This window comes from Acipenser ruthenus, chromosome 9 (assembly GCF_902713425.1).
Source record: "Acipenser ruthenus chromosome 9, fAciRut3.2 maternal haplotype, whole genome shotgun sequence".
NCBI lineage: Eukaryota > Metazoa > Chordata > Actinopteri > Acipenseriformes > Acipenseridae > Acipenser > Acipenser ruthenus.
Window position 1 is genome coordinate 32901553 of NC_081197.1, and position 25236 is coordinate 32926788.

The window sequence follows — 25236 nt, forward strand, 5'->3', positions numbered from 1 at the left end:
TAAATGAATGAAATCTCAATATTTATACATTATGTATAATATCAAGTTTTTTATGACCATCACCATACAAGTGTCATGGTCAGAAGACATCTTTCCTGAGTTCTACTGCCACGTAACTACAACCATGTGATGCTACTGCAATATTCTCTGTTAACCTGCATGGACCTGAAGCTTGAGGTAATGTCTCTATACAACTACAATGAGAACATTGAAAACAAATAACTTGTTTTATTTTAAAGGAGCTCATTTTCCCCATTGTCATATAATCCCAATAATATCTTCCACTTCAGGAATTTCAAAAGATTATCTATTGCAAATAATTACTGAACAAATTGTGTTCATTTTTTATACAGTCCCCTAATCTGTTTATATCATTTCCAATCTTCCAATTCTTTGTGGTTCTTCAATTTCTAAAATATTGTGTTTAAGTTATTTTGATAAATCTGTGTTAAGGTGCTTTGACTATGAGGTCAGGAGCAGCTCTTCATTTTTAGTTCACTGCCATAAACATGTAATGAAAGCTAGATCAGCCCACATGTCTATATCAGTAAGCACCAGCGCCATCTAGTGCACAGCAGTGTATTGCCAGCAAAACAAAAGGAAACTTGTTGCCAAAGTGGCAGATCGCTGGATGGCGCTGGCTTTTATTGGAATTATATGTCAATGGAGATGTGGAATGTGCATTTTAGGATTTTCATTGGGTGAAAAATAGTTCCTTTAAAAGCATGATGAAACGTATTAAATTGTATTAGCACGGGTTCTTGAGAGTATGAACTATACTCTCCATATTGAATTGAATTGTGCCATGAAATCTGCTGCTTGAATCCTTAATAATATACAATGAGTATTATAAACACAGCAGATGAGGAGTTTGAAAGTGCCATGTGCTCCACTAACAAAGTTAATGCATTCATTAATAAATAACCTCAGGTGTAATCGAAGAGATTCAAAGCGTTTACTTTGCATGTATTGCCAGTTTGCTGCTGGGAACCAATAGACGGAGCTGTCTGAATGGTTATAATACATTTTTATAAGAACATAAGAACATAAGAAAGTTTACAAATGAGAGAATGCCATTCAGCCCATCTTGCCCGTTTGGTTGTTCCCAGAATCTCGTCAAGCAGCTTCTTGTAGGATCCCAGGGTGTCAGTTTCAACAACATTACTGGAGAGTTGGTTCCAGATTTTCTGTGTAAAAAAAGTGCCTCCTATTTTCTGTTCTGAATACCCCTTTATCTAATCTCCATTTGTGACCCCTGGTCCTTGCTTCTTTTTTCAGGTCGAAAAAGTCTTCTGGGTCAACATTGTCAATAACTTTTAGAATGCTTGAAGCAGGTTAGTTAGACACGATCTCCCTTTCCTAAAACCATGCTGACTGTCTCCCGGGATATTGTTACCATATAGATAATTTTCCATTTTGGATCTTATTATAGTTTCCATAAGTTTACGTATAATAGAAGTCAGGCTTATTGGTCTGTAGTTACCTGGTTCGGTTTTGTCTCCTTTTTTGTGGATCGGTATTACGTTTGTAATTCTCCTGTCTGTTGGTACAACCTCTGCCAGATTGGCTGGGAAGCCTATTGTTTCTGTTTAGGATTTTAATTTTTTTTCTTCCTCTCTTCTCAAAAAATCTCTAAAATCAACACACCTAAGGCAAGTTGTGTCAGAGTGAAAATGAAGATCATAGGTCACATGGTGTGGCGGCCATATTGGATTTCTCGAGAATTTTGGACAATTTTAAAGAATCTTCTTTTCCGAAACCGCTGATCGCAGAGATGTGAAACTTGGTGCAATAGACTACCCTCATGGCCTAGATTTACGGTTGCTCAGGAGAAGTCGATTGGGCACATGGTCTGGCGGCCATATTGGAATTGTCAAAAATATTAAAATGTCGTCTTCTCTGAAACGGTTATGCCAATTGAAGCAAAACTTTGCATTCATAACCTTGACAAGGTTGTCTGTTAAGTTTGTTAAAAGAAAGTCGTTACATAAAAAAAAAAAAAACATGGCCGCCATAAGCCAATCAAATTTCAGCTATGGTCAATTTGCACATATTTGCACATATTGCAGTATTCATTTAAGGTACAATGTTGTAGACCTTTGAATCTTCATAGAGTGGTGGTAGAGGCCTTTGGGATGTTGTGTCAGAGCGAAAACAAAGTCATAGGTCACATGGTCTGGCAGCCATATTGGATTTTTCGCGAATATTGGCCAATTTAACAAAATCCTCTTCTCCAAAACCTCTTATGGTACAGATGTGAAATTTGGGGCACCTACTACCCTTATGGCCTATATTTAGATTTGTTCAACACAAGTCGATTAGTCACATGGTTCGGCAGCCATATTGGATTTCTCAAAAATATTCAAACGCCTTTTTTCTCTGAAACCGTTCTGCCGATTTAAGTGAAATTTTGTATATATAGCCTTGGCAAGGTTGTCTATCAAGTTTGTGCAAAGCAATTCACTACATAAAAAAAACAAAACAAAACAAAAAAAAAACATGGCTACGCTGAGCCAATCAAATTTCAGCTATGGTCAAATTGCACATATTTGCACATATTACCTCAAATGCAAAACTTGTTTAGAACTCCTTTGATAGTTTAGACAGTGTCATAGTTACTATAGAATACACAAATGAACCCATATATGCTCTATTCAAAAACTAACTTGACCGTGACCTTTGACCTGTCCTTAAGGTCAAATGCAAAACTAGCTTATAACTCCTTACAGGGTACAGATAGGGTAATGGTTACTATGGAACACATATAGGAACCCATATATGTGGTATTCAAAAATTGCTGTGACCTTTGACCTGTCCTTAAGGTCAAATGCAAAACTAGCTTATAACTCCTTACAGGGTACAGATAGGATAATGGTTACTATGGAACACATATAGGAACCCATATATGTGGTAATCAAAAATTGCTGTGACCTTTGACCTGTCCTTAAGGTCAAATGCAAAACTAGCTTATGACTCCTTACAGAGTGCAGGTAGTGTAATGGTTACTATGGAACACACATAGGAGCCCATGTATGCTCTATTCAAAAAATGCCTTGACTGTGACCTCTGACCTTAAGGTCAAATGCAAAACTAGCTTATAACTCCTTACAGAGTGCAGATAGGGTCACTGTTATTATGGAGCACATATATGAACCCACATGTGCTTTGTATAAATTGCCGTGACTTTTGACCTCTCCCTACGGTCAAATGGAAAACTAGCTTAAACTCTTTACAGAGTGCAGATAGGGTCATGATTACTATGGAACACATATAAGAACCCATACATGCTCCATCAAAAAATGTCTGACTTTGACCTTTGACCTCTCCATAAGGTCAAATGAAAAACTAGCTTATAACTCCTAAGAGAGTGCAGATAGGGTCATGGTTATTATGGAACACATATAAGAACGCATATATGCTCTATCAAAAAACGTCTTTGACTGTGACCTTTGACCTCTCCTTAAGGTAAAATGCAAAAGTGGCTTATAACTGCTTAGAGAGTGCAGGTAGGCTCATGGTTACTATGGAACACAGATAGGAACAAGAATGTCTTGGAAGCCATCAAGTTGATTGCAACTTCTAGTTATTATTATTATTGTAATATAGAGTGCCTTTCATGTTTTTGCACCTCAGTTAACTTAAACAGTAATTTGGATCCAGGTTTTTGTTATAAGATGTCAGTGTTTTTGCTTTTTAAAAGTCTGAAAGTTTTTAATAAAGTAGATTGAAGGGAATGGGGAGGATATGAAGGCTAAAGCTCAATGACCAGGTTAAAAAAAAAAAAAAAAAAAACAACATTATATTTCTGTTTGTGTCCACAATCTCTGTTCCACAGGACCTCTAAACTTCAAGAAGTCTGCAGCTATTCAGTGTTAAGTGGTCAGTGAATGGGCGAAAGAGAGCTGGTGTGCTAATTAAACAAACATGGGCTTGTTATTTAAACAAATAAACTGGAGACATGTTCACAATCCATGAGATAATCAGCAGTATTGGTTTCTAATCTATGTAGATTTATTTTAGATTTTATAACATGTTTCGAATTAGATGTACCCTTACTAGAGTTTATATGTTCTTTTCATTAAGCTTATCTTGCTTTAGATGTTAACAACTGTTTACCCTTAAGCTGTGCATTCTTGACAATTCATTTTTGTAGTTCTAAGAAGTTCTAAATTAAAGTTCTAAGGAAGTAGGGATTTAAAAAAAATATATATATGAATGAAATAAAAACTGACTGTTCAAAATGGTTGTGAAATGAGCCATGTATTTATATATGTCTGAAAATATACCTTTACAATTGGTTCATAATGTGAATTTACTTAAAATATGTGAAAACAGTAACACGACAAAATATATATTGTAGTTAGTTCATCCCTTCATTTAAACAACGGAGAAGAGATAACCCGTTTAAATAGCATCGTTTTAAATTTATTTACACACACACAAAGATTATACTTAACCACCCCATCGGTATAATGTAAACTTTTCTCATTTGCCAAAACAGCTTCACAATTTAAGACGTGATAGGATATACTACAATAATATATAGGGGTGTCTGTGTTACATACATGGTTGTGTTTTATTCTCAAGTTCTTTTTCTGGTTTTAAAAAGCAAATCAAAATATAAAAAATATACACAAATGATATGTACAGGACTTAAATTATATTCACAGTTTCCATACAGCACTGTATTTAACCTGTCCTCACACCGCTCCCACCCCTTTATAAAGTGGTGCATTCTTTTCTAAAACTAGATTGACAGTTGTGCTTTATTCCCGACGAAGAGAGGAGCGAGGAGAACAGTTAAGTGAGGAAAATGATTTCCCACTCTTGCTAAATGCAGACATTATGGGCTTGAAAATGGGGATTTTACTCGCCTGGTGGCTTGCTTCTCTGTGCTTAACAGGTACGTCGTTATTGTTTCTGTTTTCTTCTGGTACAGATTGCACATATTTGGTTTAGTTGTTATTATGTGTGTTTTATGTATAATTATAGCCAATGTGTTTTGTGTTGTGTTACACGTAATTTTATTTGTATTTGTTTTGATTAAGATCATATTCATATCTATTTTGTATTCACCTTCATCTTTTCAGCAGCGTGTGATGGTCTTTTGGAGTTTTGTGATTGCGCGTGTTAGTGATTATGCTTCAGCCTAAAGTTTGAAAACTTGCACTGTAGGGTAATGACTGTTCACGGAATTTAACGAAACAGGGCGAAACATAACTGAATTAGAACTGTGTTATGTGCATTGTTATTATTATGATAGTTGATAGGAAGCACATAACGTCAGTATCCATTCGAATAACCTGTTGCGGACATGAAACAGCACATTCATTTCTACAGTCTGAAGCAGGTTGACAACGGAGCCGTTAAGTTTTTCACAGCCTTGTATTTGTGTGACGTGCCGGAATATGATGGAAGCGACATTCCTACATTTGATACAGACATGCATTCTGATTCCTGCATTTTATCCAGTTAAAATATATGTAATCTAGATATGCAATACAGTGTGCATGTGAATAAGCGAATGTTAATGTCCACGATTACAGTAACTAATATATTTAAGCTATGAATACAATTCTACAATAATAAAATACACGTGTAGCGTATTTTTAAAAATCAGTTTTATGTTAAATTAATTTGCCGTGTATGCAGTTATGGAAGATAATTTGTGCCAAAAATAAATGCATAAATAAATGATAGATGTAATTTATTTCGATTTTTATTTATTTATTTATTTATTTATTTATTTATTTATTTATTTATTTATTTCGTTATGTATTTATTTATTTCGTTATTTATGTATTTATTGCGTTATTTCGTTATTTATTTATTTACTTCGTTATTTATTTATGTATTAATTTATTTTGTTTGTTATAATGTAATTAGTACATTTTTATATCGTAGTCTTCCTTCGCATAATTTTTACGTCTCGTGTCAAAAACTTGTGATTGGTTTGCGTACGTGTTCTTCTTCTTGCCGTCGACAAAAGTTGCCCGTGTGACCAGGCCTTAACAGTTCACAGTGACGCTTAATAAGAAAAGCGGGGAAATTCAGGTTTGGTGCAATATTCCTGCCCACCGACATATTTGTGGAGTTATCAAGATTAAATGAATTCTGTTACCTAGTACAATTTCCGGACATCCTTTGTCTAGACAACGAACAGTAACACTTGGACGAAGGCAGTGCTTTCAATACTATTTGCAATTGCTTCAAAGCGGGTTTTTTTTTTCTTATTCTTCAAGTGCATCATTTATTTTATCGATAAAATTGCGTAAATAGTTTTTAAAGCAGTATGAAGTTAGCAAATGTAAGGACGCTTCATTGTTTTTTTTAAGTTTAAACTTGCAATATTTTAATACTGTACTTGGTATTGTTATTCTTAGCATTAACATTCAAAAGATATTTATTTAAAAGTAACTGTGCCAGAGAAGCATTGTTGTATCCCTACTGCTTATTCAAAACTATTAAAAAAATAAATGCGACAGATACTAAGATTTCTCAGCTCTGTGGGTGGTGTAAACGAATATACCAGAAAGTCGAGTCAAAAGGGGAAATGCCACTCATTTGCTCGATGCAGCAGTCACCTTACACAGAGAGCTTTAATTGTAACTAATTAAAAGCATACCCCTAGGATACGTTTTAGTTAAAGCTCTGCCTTTGGCTTTTAGCTGTTCAGTTATCTAATGGTAACACTGGATACAGTACCAAAGCACATCAATAACGGTCAATACCCCAAGCCATCAATAGTATTAACGTTCCTTAAAAAAAATTGCCCTTTTTTGTGCACTTGCTTCAGAATCAAGCTTAGTCTTTTAAAAAAACAGATGTAACGCTTTGTACCGCTCAGTGATGTCAAAGCTGATCTCAAGTCTGTATCTGTTTTGTAAAAGGATGGTGTGAAACTAATAAGAAAATCTGAAAACCTGTAAAGTGTAATAAAAAGTGCATGCTTGTGAGCTCTACCGGTTCTTGTTTAGATTTCAAATAGCTGAACCCATCTGTCATGCTCCAAGGAGTCCTGCATTTCTAATCTCATTAGCAGGGAGGAGCTTCCATTGCCTTCATCTGGCTTGAATGGGTCCCACAGGCAGACGGTGTGCTGCCACCAGGACCCCAGCGGGGCGGGACAATCGCAAAACAATGTAGATTAAACTGAGGGACAAAGAGATCCTCAGTTTTGGCCTAAATCAGCTAGCAGTGGAAATCTCAAAGTGAAGGAATCACCAGGCTTCACCTGGTCTCAAGCCAAGCTCCTTGTGCCAGGACTTGGTTGTTTGTAAATACATTTTGTGTTTTAAAGAAGGAACCTTTAAAACACAAATATTCACATGTATTTTAAGCCTTTCAGTTTAGAAAGAAGCTTAAACAAGATAATAAAAATCAGAAACTATTGATATACACCTAGTAAAATACCGCAATCAAGACACACAAACGTTTTGATGATCGAAGCTTGTTACCTCAATGGCTGGTTATACAGTAGATTTCATTTTATAAAGATGAAAAGTTTCTTGGACCATTCTATCACTGACCTAACAAAGATGAGCCATGCCTGCTGTGAAGGTTTACAAGCCTGTGAACCTTTGTATTTAGTTTATGGGTTCCTCCTCCATCCTCTGGAAATGCTAACCAACCTCCATATTAGTTATGCACAAGCTGTGTGCTAAATGTATCTGAAGTTTTGTTCATAATGATAAAATACAATACAGCATTTACAAAACAAAAAAAAAATCAGGCATACACATAAATATTATAATGGAAGGACAAACAGTTGAATATAAGTCGTAGTTTTATTCAGGAACGTCATATAAATGTATATTCTTTTTTTTGCTACTGGGTTTATTTTACTCAAAGGTTATGGCACAGCGGGTAATAAAAGTACATCCTTGAAGAAGGTTGACCAGCTTTTAATTAAACATACAAATCAACTTGCTTTCAAAACATCTCATGCTCGGCTTTGCAAAAACAGCTCAGCAAGAGGGCTTTAAACAGCTAGATGTATTAAAAAAACAAGATGTGGAGAGAGCTAGGCAGAAGAAATGGCTTAGAAAGGGAATTTTACTGCGGATCGTGCGCGTGAACGAATTGGAGGATTCAGAAATGTAAGCCACTTACACACCCTTATGTGATTCATCTCAGCTGGAGACGTAATGTCACACATTCATCTTTTCTTACTAATTCTTATCATAATTGTGCTATCAAAGCATTGCTTTTCTATTTGACTGATTGCATTTTTTATTCAATTTTTGACTTTCTTTCCTCAAAAGTTTCACATCTTGTTATATAACAAAAATTGTGCAACAGAAGATGTGTGCTCAGCTTAGTGTCTTGTATCAGCTAGTAGCCAGCACCACTCCATCAGGAGTTCATTAGGCTGTCAGTGCACTGTGTGTTAAGTTTTTTTTGTGTTTTCTTTAAAAGTGTTTGATACCCTTTCATCTCCAGGGCAGCAGAGAATGGCAGTTGATGATAAATAATTGCAAAGTAAATTTCAGGAGTGATTCATTACCAGAGAATAGGGTGCTTCATTAAAGCCAGTCTTAGATATAGAAATGTCTTAAAAGTAATTTTGGGAGAATGCACTGTACTGTATTTGAACTGTATTATAAGGCATTATGATGATGTGTGAATTTTTTGTATTGTCAGAGTATCAGTGGTGAGGTTTCTTGCTGATTTGATTGGATGTTTTTCTAAACTGTGTAAAAAAAGGGGTAACATTTTGCTAATTAATGCTAGTTCAAGCGTTTGAGTAAGGACCTCCTTCCAATGTAGAGTGCCAGCAGTTGCTTTGAAGAAGTTTAATATCCCTGTTACCATCTCTCTATATATTCTTGTGAAGGTTTATGTGACCGAATTGAAAGTTCCTGAAATAAACCTGTAATTTATTCACAAGTTCAAATCGTGTGGTTTCCAGCTTTCATTCATTTTGGGGAAATTATAATTTCAGCTCAAATTCACACCACACCACAAGAAAATACACACAATTAAAAAAAAAAAAAAAAAAAAAAGTGAAACAGACAACAGCAGCACCCTGCTATTCATTTCACTGTCAAGGATTTATTTTTCATTCTCAAAGGAGGAGCACCTGATGATGATGATTATTATTATTATTATTAGGATGGTGTTTTATTAATTATTTTTTATAGGGTGGTCTGAAGGCATCCAGGTGACGGTTCCTGAGCAGAAGAAGTTTGCGATGTTGTTCCAGTCCGTGGTTCTTCGCTGTCAGTTTTCCACCTCCTCCAGTCAGCAGCCCGTGGTGCAGTGGTGGTACAAATCCTACTGCCACGACCGCACCAGGGAGTCGTTCAGCTTCACAGACTCCTTCACCCACCAGATCCCAGACCAGGGCTCCACTTCCCACCTGGATTGTAGGGACAGCAGCAGAACAGTCAGGCCTGTGGCGTCTCGCCAGGGTATTACATTCACGCTGGGGGAGAATTACAAGGGAAGAGACATCACCATTACCAACAGTAAGACCATTCTGAGATCTTTCTTTCTGTTATTGTAACAATAACCAGCAGTGTGGAAAGTCAGTTAAGAAGTTCTCCCATACAGATTTCAAAGAGCAGCTGAGTTTAGAAATGTACAGTACAAACGTGACCCTTTATTGATGTGATGAAAGAACAATAATATACTGTTGTTTGTTTTCATTTTTTTTTTTTTTTTTAAATAAATTAGGAATTTCTGTGGTGCCCATAGTAGGCAAATAAACAAGAAAAGCCGGCACGAATCAGTTGTTTCTTACACATTAATAAGGAGCTCCAGTTTACAGGAGGAATGTGTGAAAGGACTTGCCTATCTAAAACCACGCAGGACAAGGAAAGCAGTTCTGCAAAGAAAAGAAAAACAAAACAAAACATGTTCGTTGTGCAGAAAAAACACCGTTTACAGTAATTGTGTCACACGGATAATCATTTTAATTCATATTGGTTCTCAGTAAGAGTGCTTCCCTGAGTTAATTACGCTGAAAAACTATTTGAATTTTATGTCACATTTCCAGGATGGCTTACTCACCTATCCTCTCTCAGATACAACAGGAAATGCTGGAGATGGCTTCCTGCATAAAGTGTAAAGCAATTCCTATCTGTGTTAAAAAATATATAAATATATATATATATATATATATATATATATATGTAAATATAAAAATGATTCTAAAACAATTTTGAAAAAACTTATGACTGCTTACCAGCTCCGAAATTAAAAGGCTGTGACATCTATTTCTGGTTTGGGATCTTTATTGGCTTTAACTTTGTTCAAATTACCAGTAAAAAAGAAACATATGTTACAGTTGGACTGTTAAGTAAATTACCAATTTTTGAAAGTTGGCTGATATATTTCTTGTTTGATGCTTTAGAAGGCTTTTAAAAAGCTTATCCAATTAGTTTCACAGCAGCCTGTTAAACGTTACCTAATGCAGTGGTCCAGCTCATCCTTGAATACATTGGATCAGAAACAGGATCAGAAACATGCGCAGGTGATGCACATTTGTATTATTTAAGTCACTATAGAAATGGCAATATTACATTTTCTTCACGTTATATATGTATGAAAATAAGTCAGTGTAGGGAAACCAAGTCTTGTAAAACTGCTTGGACATCACTGACCTGTGTGACAGGGACCCAGCACACAAGGACATTTTGACAACATTTTGACTGCATGTGCTCAGGGTTTTCATTCGTTGCAATGAAACATTTTTAAACTTTTTTTTTTATTTGTGTAGTTTTTTACCTCACACAGTTTGACATTTTAGGTGTGTCTGTCTGCCTTGACGAAGCACAGAGAATCCAAAGTGTCCTGATTGTACACGGCAGGGGGTGACTGTTATAATGAAGATCTGGGTTGCTGTGTGGGGGGTGGCAGTGCTGTAGTCGAGGGTATACTCAGGTAAACAGTGTTTACCCACTTTCAATTTGGGCAATATAGTGTTTACCCACTTCTCATATAAGGGATACAGAGTTTACTCACTTCTACTCTCCTCTGATGTGCAAATCCTGGGTTAAAGACAAGATATTGTTCATGTTGTGTTATTAGGCACACTGGACCTACAGGACGGTGCTAGTAGCCTTCATCCTAGCCTGTGAAAGGACGCTCACAGAACTGATCAGTGAAGCGCAGCGTCGGCTCTGTGACTGTTCACGTGAACAGCATGTAAAAAGGTAAAGGACTGTATGGGCGGCATATAGTATATTCAAACGTATGAATATATAAAAATGTATATCAAATTGTAAAAATACACAACCTCCATTTCTCTCCTGCCTCTGATACAGCCTTAGAAAATGAGTAATATTAGTCAATTGTTAATTAGTTGTCAAAATGTTTTGTCTGTATTAAAACTACAGTTACATTTATATACAGATTTATGTGTCCTTTGTTTGCTTATTAGGATTAATTTTCTTGTATTTTATTTTTATGCCTGTGGCAAAGTGGTGATTGATTAAAGGTGCGTGCAGTGCAGTGTGGAGTAGTGGTTAGGGCTTTGGACTCTTGACCAGAGGGTTGTGGGTTCAATCCCAGGTGGAGAACACTGCTGCTGTACCCTTGAGCAAGGTACTTTACGTAGATTGCTCCAGAAAAAACCCAACTGTATAAATGGGTAATTGTATGTAAAAATAATGTGATATCTTGTAACAGTTGTACCTTGCCCTGGATAAGGGCGTCTGCTAAGAAATAAATAATAATACACAGACAATGATTTTTCAGGTGCAAGGGTGTTTATTGTTTTGTTATACAGTGTCCAGAGCCTTATGGCGAACACCTGTAAATAATGAATGATGGAAGTGATACAACGGCCAGACTACAGGGGTCGCTGGTGCGCTGTGAGCCAAGGACACCCTGGCCGACCTAATTCTCCCTCCCCCCAGGCGGCACTCGGCCAATTGAGTGCTGCTCCCTGGAAGCTCCCGTCCTCGGTTGGCAAAGGAATAGCCTGGACTCAAACTTGCGACATCCAGACTATAGGGCACATCCTGCACTCCACGCGGAGCGCCTTTACTGGGTGGGCCACTCAGCCCCTATAATCCTCGGGTTTGACCCAAAACCAAATAACAAAAAGTCCAAGTTCTTTCCTCACCCACACGTAACACAGAACACAAAGACAGTGTTTATTTAGTGTGTGAAACTAGTGCTTGTGGTGAAAAGTACATTTGTGAAACAGAAGTGCTGGTGTCCGGGTTTATTGCTGGCCTGTGGCTGCAGCTCCGGATAGTGTTTAGTAGTCTTGAAAAACAAAACAAAAACAGTTTTTACTCAACAGTACAAAACAAACACAACAGTCACGTTATTTCCCACAGCAGCCTCCTTCAAGGTTGTTCTAACCATTTACAAAGGAACAGATCACTTACACTATGTCCCCTATTTATACCCTCGCTCATGACCCCTCGGTTAACGAGCGCATCCGCTCCTCCAATCCTCAGATGCCACGCCGTTTACCGTCTGGGTCATTGAGTTTTGAGTACTGTAGCTTCGCCCCTTTCCTAAATGACCGACTTCCACCTACCCTAAGGAATAAATTGTCGTGCTATTTAGTTAAGGGTACTCTGTTCCTTTTACACAGTGCCCTCACAGGTCGAGAGGGAGATCTAACACCAAGAATCATTCGATCTCTGTCACAATGCCCAAGGAGACGTAATGTAATTTATGAACCATACATAGCAGACCTACAGTACTATGCAGCCTGGAATCTTCCAACATGTCAGCTTTGGTCTGCTATTAACATCTCCATATTAATTTATAGTACTGTAATACTAAAAGAAACTAGACTTCTGTGACATCTTTCTCAATGTCTTCAGACTTTCGACATTCTACATATTTCCTTTCTGTCAAATACAAATTTAATATTGAATGTTGTCAGCATACAAAAAAGATCAATGGTGGTTATGGCAAATAAACTGTTTATACATCGTGATAAGCTCTGCATATAGATAAACCAGCACAATAATTTAAGGTCAGTTATTAAATAAATACGGTTCATGGTCATACCATGTTACGTCTCTTAATTTTTATATAACGTTAATCTACAATTCCAATTAAAATGAAAATTAGCTTAGTTGCTTTGCTACTTCCTTTGGGAGTATGGGTTTTAATTGTATTTCCTATTCAGATAATCAGGACACCCCCCCCACTGGAATTTTCTATAAAAAAAAAAAATTGTCCTCCTAAGAAACTGATACTATGGTAGCAGAAAATGGAGTTGACTTTTTTAGACTTCTTTAGAGTTGCTGACTTTAGCCCCTTTAGTCTGTGCTTTGGATTTGCAAGGGCTTCTAAGTGGGTGGATAGAGCTAGACTGTGGTAAGGATATCCTATAAAAGTACATTGTGAATTGGACATGCTTTATGTTTTTTAACCACAGCTGGAAGCATTCCCTATTGTGAAATCCATTTCCTTTTCTGTAAATAGTGTTGTTGGTACGTGCATAACAATAGATTGGAACTAAAAGAAAGAGAAAAAACGCCTTCCTTTCCTGATGTAGGAATGTCTTAAAGTTGTAGGGTACCATCATTCTTATATTGGAATGGGATGTCAGCCAGAAAAATGGTTGTACGGGGCTCCCGAGTGGCGCATCCGGTAAAGGCGCTCCGCGTGGAGTGCAGGATGCACCCTATAGCCTGGACGTCGCCAATTCGAGTCCAGGCTATTCCACAGCCAACTGTGGACGGGAGCTCCCAGGGGGTGGTGCACAATTGGCTGAACGTCGCCCGGGGGGCGGGGGGGGAGTTTTAGGTCGGCCAGGGTGTCCTTGGCTCACCGCGCACCAGCGACCCCTGTAGTCTGGCTGGGCGCCTGCGGGCTTGCCTGTAAGCTGCCTGAGAGCTGCGTTGTCCTCCAACTCTGTAGCTCTTGGGTGGCTGCATGGTGAGTCCGCAGTGTGAAAAAAAGCATTCAACTGACGGCACACGCTTCGGAGGACAGCTTAAGCATACGGGATTGGAGTGTCATCAGCCAATCAGAATGAAAGAAATTACCAAGATTTTAAAAATGAGTATTTTACTTATAAATGTCCCTGCTAGACTTTCTAAGACATTACAGGAGTTTGTGACCGTGGCAAAAGAGTGGCATCACAAAAGGCCAAAAGCAGATAAACCTTCATTCACCCCCACCAATCATAGGCCACAAGCTGGATTCTGTTGGCCCTTACATCTGTTTCAGATTTTCCATTTACTCTTAACTTACATTTATTTTCATATTGAATATCCCTTAATCTGAGTTATAAATAACTTAAGTGAAGGGGAATTTCAGCACTCAATAAAGGAAAGTAGAAAGTTCCCTCAGAGGTTGCAAGCTCGATTTTAGGTTGGTAGGGGTCCACATCAGTATGCTGGGAGCAAAGTGAAGTGAGTTCTAGTGGTCTTAGTCTACTGTTTCAGCACAAACATCCCAATCAGATTTGCCTATTGACATGTTGGTAAAATGAAATCCAACCACTGTGTAATATGTGATTTGTTTCCTGTTCCAGATGGTGATCTCCGAATCGGAGAGCTTCAGTGGGGTGACAGTGGGGTGTATTACTGCAAGGTGGTTACTTCTGATGACTTAATGGGACAGAACGAGGACAGAATGGAGCTCTTAGTGTTGGGTGAGTAATAAAGAAGTTAAGAGACTAATCACTGAGCTGTATACAGAATGAGATCAGTTTTATTGTCGCCCTGTTTTTACCATTTTTTAAAATGGAAAAGCCTGTGACACATTTTCTGTAAACACAATTTAAACCAACAATGCAGTCACTTGCTACGTCACGCTTTTTGATTTTCCTGGTCACATAGCAAAGATTGTGCTAATGTGTGGCACAGAGTAAGCTAATTTATCCCATGACCAGGCACTAGCACAGTGATCGAGAGGCAACCCACTACTTTAAAGGTGTTCAGGTGTTCTAGTAATTGCCTGCAGCCACAGTAAAATATATGTCTTCAAACTGAGCTGTTAATAAATGTTGAGTGTATATATTCATGCCAAATATAAAGCACTTATTCGTCATGCAAGATCCATTTGGTGAATGACAGTGAACTGTGGTGTTGTGCTTTTGTTCTTGTATCACAATACAAATGGTACATATCTCTATTACGATACGATATATCAAGTAAACAAAGTATCATGATTCATTGATACACGTTTAATCGATACACCCCTAGTTTGGAGCCAGCTCTGTTTCTTGGCTGTGAAATTAAGCTATATATTTAATAGATATTTGAATAGATGTATATTTAAATGTGGCTAGTATGCCTACATTTAAGTTTTCACATAATGTATTGATGGCAAGGGTTTCTTACAATTGTAACAAGCTTTAAACTGTGACAATTTCCACAATTCAAACCTCAGCTACCAGCGCTGTCATGGCAACAGCCTTGTACAGAGCTAGGCCTTTGATCCTTTCTAAGCAGTTCCTTTGTTCTGCTTTCTGCTCTTCAGTAAGCTTGCAGCCAATAAAAAGAGAACATGAATGAATTAATTGGGTCTGCTGACTCCTTCAGTAAATTAAAGGCTGTTGTATATGTTTTGTTTGTTATATTTTAAAAAGTTTACACTGAAGGACTGTTGCACAAAAAAGAATGAGAAAATGCAGGCTTCCAATTAGTAGACCATGCTGTTGTCATGGGAACCACAAGACTATGGGAGGACCTGTATGAAACAAGTGTTGTCCTTAAAACTGTAGTATGCTATAGTGCAAACACATGTGATTCATTAAAGTAGTCTGTCAAAGAAAAATTACATTTTTGTCCTGCTTATGTTGCCATTTAAATGTAGTTTGGATGTAATCTCTTACATATTGAAGGGACTAACACACATTTGTTTATTTAGCAGACACCTTTATCCAAGGCAACTTACAGAGACTAGGGTGTGTGAACTATGCATCAGCTGCAAAGTCACTTACAATTACGTCTCACCTGAAAGACGGAGCGCAAGGAGGTTAAGTGACTTGCTCACGGTCACACAATGAGGCTGAAGTGGGATTTGAACCAGGGACGTGCTGGTTACAAGCCCTTTTCTTTAACCACTGGACCACACAGCCTCCACATATCTGATGTGAAATGAAAGTGGAAAAACCATTTGCAACAGTTGCATTGCATTGTCAAGTGTAAAAACGGAGACACCCTTTTACTGTGATTATTAGCACTGTCAGATTCCTCGTAATTCTTTTATGCTCTGAGCACACTCTTAAACTCAGGGGGGACATCTAAGGATGACACAGAGATGGTTTGGACTCCTGTAAGTGGATTGTTTGTGCACTGGCATACAATATATCCAGACAATTGAAAATCACACAGACCTATTCAAGTTTGAAGTTTTAACGAATCAGAGCAGCATTAGTACTCCTTCGGTTTCTTAAATGCTTAAAAATGGATTGAGTGGTTGCAGCTGATAGGCAATCTGGGCTATCCAGTGCCTTTACAAATTTAACAGCGTTAACACTTCAGTATAATTATGGTTATCACATATTTCGCCCTTAGGCCAGCCATGCATAATACTAAAGCGGCCACTGCTAAATCCTAAAGCATCCAATTTGTCACTCTCTAAAGCTAAAATATAATTCCAACCCTATAGCAATGCTTCAGTATAAGTGAGATATAAATTCAAGATTATGCTTCCCTTCCAATATATGGAAGTTTTGTGTAGAATGTAAGTAATGACAAGAGCTGTCTTCAAAGGCAGAGGCTTCTGAATACAACCAAATCCTCATAGAATGGACCAAACAGCTTGTGCTAGCAAGTTGAATGATACTTGACGGGTCTTCCCATGGCTTTTATAGAACTTTTCCTCTGCTTCATGTGTCAGAAGACTTAATTAAATCTAAACATTTGGTCTATTTTGGCAGCTGCTATCTTTAAATGAATAATATATTTAAAAAGTCCCAGCAATTCCTTTAAAATTAATTGTTTTCTACCTTTGTAATCTCTAAAATATATGAGGTAATCTTCAAACTGATAACATATTACCGGTACCAGAGAGAGAGAGAGATGTTTTTAATGTATAACACCAGCTCTGTTTAATTGCTCCAACCTAAAATATATTTCCCTCTAACAGCAAAGACATGCTTTTCAGTGTGTTCTAAACAGGCTGGCTTTATTTAATGTAAACATGTGCTATGTCTTATAGTCACATGCCCAGTTATTTTTATTTAAATCCAAGCTATAATGAACATGGTAAATGTAAAGATTTCATCAGAGCTCGTTATTATTGAGCTTTACAATTTTTAAACTTGGCTTCTCTACCTAAAAAAATCCCCTGCTTCAACAGTTTGTTAGCTGGAGTTCCGGTTTCATGCAAATTCATTGCATGAAATCATACCTTGGCCGGATTTAAGAAACTGCTCGAACCGGTATCTCCGAAGGTCTAGTACTGCCTTGCTCACACTTCTTGTTAGTAAAATATAACAGTTTATACACAGCCAAAAGCCTCGAATGGGAGACACGGCAGACCAGAAAACCAACTTTGAATGTCTAATACTGCTTTGTTCAGGCAAGCAGAGCTGAGGGGTACCCCTTTTTCAGTAAGTCCACTGTGTACTTAATGCAGACTTGTAGCTTCCAAGGTTATTCAATTTGATCACAGTTTGTACTGATTCTTTCACTTGTAAACGTTAACAGTTTCTGTAATAAATACTTCTGTTTCAATTAGATTGGAATACGTGTGTATTGCTTAAAGACTGCTTCCAAATCAAGGTTACCTCTTTTTCTAAATAAGAAACTTGACTGTGAACACACTCTCAAGCCAATTAAATTAGATGCTCGTTTTCTTCCTTTACATTTTTTCTGTTACAATAAAAGGTGCAACACTTCTTTTTTAGTTTCAAATGTAGTCCTGTCCAAAGGTTGCTTTTACAGACTTCTTCCCAATTAAAATCACTGCTTTTCTGATAAGAACTTTCACTGTGAACACTTTTCTAATTTAATTAAATTAAATGCATACTGCTTTTCTCCTCAATGTTATAAGCCTTGGCACGGGTAGTTCTCAGACAAGGACAGCTTAGCAGCTCATTTCACAGATGTTTTCTGGTTAGTGTGACCCTAGTCCGAATACACAGGATTATACAGACCTTACAAATAATTTCTTCTACTGTTTTACTAGAAAAAGGAATATACAATTAATTTTAACATAACTATAGGTTTATACAGAGTATATTATAACATTATCCTGAACAATGTATTTTAACAATTTGTTTACAACATCCAGTTCATGTCAAGCAGAACAGCTCTTCCAGCAATATTCAAATTCCCTTTCTGGACATCACAGGTGTGGGTGACAGTCTTTAAAAGCCTGATACCTGCAAGAAACGTAACCCTTGTTAGCAGGGCTCCCATCTTTGCATTCTCATCTCCATCATCAGTGGGGAAACTTCAAATAAATTAAGCTGGTTCTATCAAAGAGCCATGCATCTCTGCCACATACACCTTTCACTCAAAGGTGCTCACACCTTGTACAAGGGAGGAAGGGGTTTTTAGGGTCACATGTGACAGCACCAAAAGCAACAGGTCTGTATTGTTTTTTTATACTCATTCCTAAGGCTGTATTTTGTTCACGGTTATCACGGATTTCACGATTTCCTTGGAATATACACATTGTCGTGTAATATGTAGCTCCCCGTGAAAATTCCCATTTCTGAAAGTGTAAGTATACATATTTTATATCGCTTAAAAATAAACATAACAAACGTTTGCCTTATTGACGCACTACCTGTTACATCGCAGTTGGGAACCTAGCAGTTCCTGTAAATGACTGAACAAGATTTCTTTAAAATGTCTTTTAATGAAAAAGACACCAGCTGCATCAAAGATTGGAAATATTTCTGCTAAAGATCACTCTGTCCAGTACAAGCTGGGGACATTTCATGTGTCTGTTGTTATTTTTACATTTGTTTATGTTTTTATTTAGTTTGATAAGTCACTTATGTCTTTAAAAGGTGGACTAATCATTTACTGTTTTTCAGGTAAGCATTTACATATTTAGGAACTCTTGCTTTAATAAATATTATGTTTATTCATGAAATATACCAATTTTTTTTACTGTGAAATGCCGTGAATTTAGCAATTTTCTAGCGTGAAAAAAATACAGCCCTAATCATTTCTGTTACTTATTTTTGACACATACTTCTGTTCTGATGGAGCACAATTTTTTGTTATATATTTTTTCATCAAATGTATTCGCTGCAGGAATTTAAATGTAGATATTTTCACAAGAATTGGGTGAAAATGCACTCGGCACATCACTATTAAGATGTGTGTAATGGTTATTATGAATCACATGCTTCTTAACTCTTCTGAATTCTTCGGATTTCAGAGTAAGAATGTTTTTTCTTCTATAAAGTAATCTGAGACAGACTAGGCTTGATGCAGCAATCAGAGAACGAAGGTTTCAGGAAGTTGCTGGTAGTATAGAAGGCCTGCGGAATACAGCACCATTTTTTTAGGGATTGAAAGTTGACATTGATCTATCAGGGATCAATCAATCAATATGACATTCTTTGATATACTTTTGTTTTCTGTTGTTTTGCCCATTGTTTAAATAGATGCGTGTTGAGTGTTTAATGGATTAGAAGGTTGATTTAATTGTGGAAAGAAAGCAATTTTCGGGGTATTTGTTTTGTTTTTGCAGCATTTGGACTAATTCCCATGTGAAACATTTAAAACCATCTAAAAACAAAACACATTGAGAGTGATTAAGAGGGCTTCAAATATATAACTTAGTTGTTTGCTTCTAGTTTTACTGCTTTAAAAAATAGGAGTTAATTAACCACTTCAACTCCGGATGTAAAAATGAAACCCCTTCCCAGGTACCAGATTTTGAAAATAATAATAATGTTTTCAAACCTGTAATTGCTATAAAATGTTAACATATGATGAATAAAACACAAATAAATGACCTAAACTGTGTTTTTCATTAACCCTTTATGCTGCTGTGTACTACATACCCATATTCAATATATATTTAACAATGAAAACAAAAACGTTGCTAATAATGACAATAATAATCAGTAAACAGTAATTATCAAATAAAAATCAAACAACATCAAAACGTGTGCCATTATCGACTGGCTCTGTGCCATTTATTAAGACAACAGGGTTGCCTTCGCAGCCACTGCACATTTTTCTTGTGTCTTCTTTTGTTTTCATTTTCGTAGCAGACCCTGTACCTTTTTTACGGTGTCTGCTTCGCTTGTGTTGGAGGGATAGTCACAAATGCGTGTACACAGCTATTTTGCGCAGGCATTGTGATGGATCTGGCTGCCGCATTGCCTGTACCCAGTGCTGTGTTTTGATAGTATTTCATTGCAGCACTGCCATTTCAAACCAAACAGCATCCCGTTTGCAGCTGGCTTACCTGTAAAGTAGCTGCATGCTCTTCTGTTTGTACAGTTTGTACTGTTCTTGGCTCCACATCCTCTTCATCATCATCGCTTAGTGATAAGTCAGCATCACTGTCGCTGGTATCGAAATCCTCCCAACCAACTTCACTCCTGTTGCTCATTATATAAAGACCACGTACGTTGCCATGTTTAGCTTTCGCTAAAAACTATATCAACTAAAACTAAACAAGTAAAACTAATAATAAAACAAAAAATAATAATTTAAAACACTATATATATACTTATAAAAGTTGAATGGCTTCCTGCTATATATCTCAGTCTTCTAAACGCCCACAGCTAGATTGGAATCGCTACATGACACGCAATTGGATACAAATGTCACCTGACCCACCCCCGACTTTCATTGCACATTCCACAGTACTAGCACTGCTTTAGAGAATGAAACCTGAAACGCTAGACTGAGAAACCGATCATAGAATAGAATGGGAAACTTGACGTACGCAGGTACGGCATGGTACTGTAAGTGGGTTTTCATTTGATGTACGTGCGTACGTCATGGTGTTGAAGTGGTTAAGTAAACGCTGCAGTAAACGCTTTGAACATATGTCTCACTGGCCCAGAATTTGTTGGAGAGTTGTTTAGCTTTTTATAGAGCCATGTCTAACTATGCTACAAAATAAGCAAGCAATGGGAAGTAGACCTGAATCACGTTTACTAATGTATGGTACTTTTCATGACAAGGGATGGGCTGGGCCGCCAGATGTACAGATACGAATTCTTTATATAAGTGTTAGATAGCAGTTTAAAAAAAAAAAAAAAAAAGCTTTGAAGATGGATTTTATGCTCAGTTGTTTGTCCTTTAGTTGTTTGGCCATTTAGTTGTACAAATTCTGTATGTAAATGTGTGACAACATAACGGCACTGCGTAAACCCTACATCACATTACAGGTTACAGGTAAATATTTAATCTTAAAAACTAATATAGTTTGGTTCAGAAGAACATAACACTCCAGTGAAGCCAGCTTTCAGTGCAGGAAATGTTCTCTCACTCCTGAGCTCCCCCAAGTGTGTGTTTCACAAGACCGGAGGCTGGAGGGTGGGACTGGGTTGGTCAGTTCTTAGCAGTCTGCATGGTATCCAGATAAGGCTGATTTCAACACAAAACATGTTATATAACCACAGTCTCTCAAAACATCCATGTTTGTCTCAGTTTTACAGAAACAAACTTTAAATACGTGGGGGACTTTAACTGTGATAAAGGAACAGTAAATCAATTGATAACTACAAACACTCAATCAAGATTAAAAGGCAAAACGTGTCAAGTAGACAAACACTGACAAAGTTTTAACTTTAAATTTTCTTACAGATTTACTTATACATGACTATTTTTGAATACTATCAAGTAAAACATTTTGGAAATGTGCACTGATACTCAAGCTGAGGAATTATAAATGTCCCTTCCTTGGAAATAGATGCAGGATAGATACAACCCTGCAATTCTGGCCAAGAACATTGCTGGCAGTGCTTGTTTGTTTTCAGCAGGTTTCTTTCCTGTCGTCACCACATATTTTTAAATGTACACGTGATTTCTTAGTAACACTGTAGTTGGGCCCTGTGCTAAATGTACCTGTGATTTTGTGAGCTTTAGATTAAAACTTTCAAACTTAAAACTGCTCTTTGTACTGTAGCTTGGCAACTAGTGACAACTGTAATTGCTAACTGCTTCCCAAAAGCTTGCAAATAAATAAAGTATACCTTCTGTACAGTGGTGGTTTGCCTGTCTGATGATACACCTGACTATAATTATGTAAATGTCTATAATTACGTAACATTTCTGTTCAAAATAAATGTCTGAACTGAGTAATTTAAAGACCAAATAACATTTTAAAGTTTGTTTTAGTTGCACTTTTTTTGTAAGTACAGTGATTATAATGCAGTGTAGGTGGCTTTCATTACAATGCTTCTACAAAAACAAATCCTAACTAAATTAAAGGAAGGTCAGTTTGAGAAAAGCAACATCTTGAACAGTACAGTATGTGTGTCTCCTAGGTGTATTTTTGTTTTTAAAGGTAAGGGTGGCAGTATTTAGACAAGTCACTGTTTAGATCAACTGAGTAGAACCTTCTGTCAATGACTGCAATGTCTGCATTCTGATGATTTTATGGATAGCATCATTACACAAGACAAAAGTGTCTCATATTAGCAGTTTATACAATAGCATAGTCTGCTACAGGGCCCATGTGTGACCTATTGGTGGGCCTAGAATTACTTATTATCATTTGGTTCTTTAAACTGTCATTTGTTATTGCTCTGTGGTGGATAGATTTTCCAGAACAGCAGCTCAAAACTTTATGGTACCACCCCATTACACTATCGTTTCCTATAGTATACTGCAGGACAAACTACAGGAAACTATGGACCATATTTTCAAAGCATTTCCTCCATTCTTTAATTAATTCCTATTTTTTGAAAGGAGAAAGAAAATCATGTTAATGTTACAAAATGAAAAACAAAACCCTTTGAGAGATCTTAAGACGACTTGAAATATATAAACTTAGTTGTTAGGTTCTAGTTTTGTAAAATTAACAGGTGTTTTTACCTCTTTAAAAAATAGGAGTTCATTAAAACCTGGCGTAAACTCTTAGAAATCAAGGCCATATTTGTATGGGATAACCACACCATGGAATTCTGTTCAGATGCTTTTTGCACTAAAATATATAAACTTAGCATTATTGAGACCAACTTTGTTTTCTTTATAAAACTACAATACTGATGCATAGTAAATTCAAACAAAACTGCCTTAAATCATATCAGCCAGTGGAAACGAGGAGACTTGGCAGGTATGCTTTCTTTCATGCCATCCTCACTTTTGAAAGCATTTACTGATGAAGTATATCAGGGGGAGGATACAAATGTTTTGGACTGGTTGGTAATAGTGATAATGTGATAGTAACACCAGAATTGTCAAGACACAAGAAGACAGTAACAGAGCCAAACAAAATGAATCATTCCAAATGGTTCTTACCCTTGGAAACCAACCGAGTCAATGCAGCTACAATCTGGCAAAGAAGTTACAAGCTAAAACAATACAAACGGGACAGAGAAACTATAAACATCCTATTTTAACCCTGTTCATCTTACCAATGGAAACAGTTATTATGCGAAGGAGAGGGACATGCTGTACAGTATTTACTCTCCTTTCCCTGACGTTCCTAAATGTCTTGGAACCTTTCCCAGTCATACTAAAACTTGGGAGATTATCTATTTTATCCCCATTGCCCATGTTAGAGAAATGACTACAGTAAAAGGAAAGTAAATGGTCTCAAACTCTACACTGTAGGCCTACTGTATAGAACAGTTTAACTGCATGGAATCTATTTTGTTATCCAAAATAAATGGTTATTATAATTTTCACTGCATTTACAGTTGAACTAGTTACACAAACACTTATTTGCTGAAATGACTAATTTAGAAGAGAAACACTTTAATTTGATACGGTTTCTAAAAGTGGGAAACTTTAGAGCTACATTATCAGTTAACTTTGGTTAGATCCATACAATGGTGAGATTCATGATAAGGAATTTACCTTGAAGATGCTGATATGCTGTAACCTGTAGCCATGTCCATTTATTTGTATTGTTTTTATTTTTTAGTATACACTTGTCTTGGTGCTCTGCCTGACTCATTTGCAAATGAAACATTGGAATGTCCTTTTGCTCAGTGATCCCCAGTTCACTCCACGAGCTCTGGCAGAGTTCTGATTTTAGTTTCAGTAACAGCAGTGGCAGGGCCTCACCTGCAGTGACTGCATTGCAGAGTACACACTGTAACTTAACATTTTTCAACCATAAAATAAGTGTTCCTTTTGAACCATCAGCAGACTTTTTTGTTTTCAAACTTATTTTTATTTATATTTTATTTCATCAGGTTTTTGACACAGTACATGATCATTTTTCTGGGATGGAAATAAGACTTGCATGCGTAGTAGTTTGATTCATTCCTGGTTTTACTAGGAGTTTAATAAGACACACCTGAGCTTGTTACCTATAGACTGTGGCTAATCAAGCTTGTAATATTTACATATTAATCTGCATTCTGATGAGTAGTACCGCCCCCCCCCCCCCCCCCCCCAACCCCAACACCAACACCAAAGTGTTTCACTTGGACTGGCCCGTCGTGTCCCGGCTCTGACAGATCACTTGGAATGGTAAGGGGGTTCGGAGCAGACCAAACGAGCCAGCTAGATCGGGGGTGCCGGTACCATCGGGCCAGATGAACTCCAGCCGCTGCAGCAGAACGCTGAAGTAGACAAAGAGTTCCAAGCGAGCCAGCTGCTCCCCCGGACACACACGCAACCCTGGAACAAGCAGAAACATGACTGAGAAACACTGCAGGAGAACAGAGGACCAGGAGAGGAGGCCATTTCATACCCTCACCCCTCTCTGTGTGAAGAAGTGTCTCTGGCAGGACAAAAGCCCTGCTGCTGTAAATAGTGTGTGTGTGTTGGAATGTCAGGTTGGCAGGGATGGGGTTAAATCTGTCCCTGCCAGCAATCACAGGTGTGACCATTCCCCAATTAGGTAATTGATTCTAATTGGGGAGTGGCCAGATGTAAAACGGAAAAAATCCTTTATTTGAAGGAGTTTGGGGTTTGGTGTTTGTTGCTATGACTTTTGTAACGTTGTAGTGAAGGCTAATGCCCAGCCTGCATGTAGTTATTATTTAGTTTAAACAGTTTATTTTGGCCCTCGTGTGCTGTTTGTTTTGTGTACTTGTTAATGTACGTGTGCACCTGTGCTTAAACTGCAGCTTTCTGACTCTGGGTCACTTTCCTGCCGGTAACCAGCTTGGGCCATGACGCTATCCTGTTATAGTCTCCTACCCTCTGTCTTAAGTCTGTCTCCACCTAATTTCCAACTGTATGTCACCTGGTC

The 25236-nt window shown here is 37.4% G+C and overlaps 1 protein-coding gene across 4 annotated transcripts in view; it reads left to right on the forward strand.

The window, feature by feature from the left end:
* Window positions 1–4786: 4786 nt before the first annotated feature.
* Window positions 4787–25236, forward strand: part of LOC117406207 (immunoglobulin-like domain-containing receptor 2) — a 54437-nt gene continuing 33987 nt past the window's right edge. For all 4 annotated transcript variants that reach the window (XM_034010140.3, XM_059030529.1, XM_034010141.3 and 1 more), the window contains exons 1-3: window positions 4787–4903; window positions 9144–9470; window positions 14459–14578. In XM_034010140.3, the coding sequence (XP_033866031.3) occupies window positions 4846–4903; window positions 9144–9470; window positions 14459–14578 (505 nt within the window). In that variant the 5' untranslated portion in view covers window positions 4787–4845. The remainder of the gene's footprint in view (window positions 4904–9143; window positions 9471–14458; window positions 14579–25236) is intronic.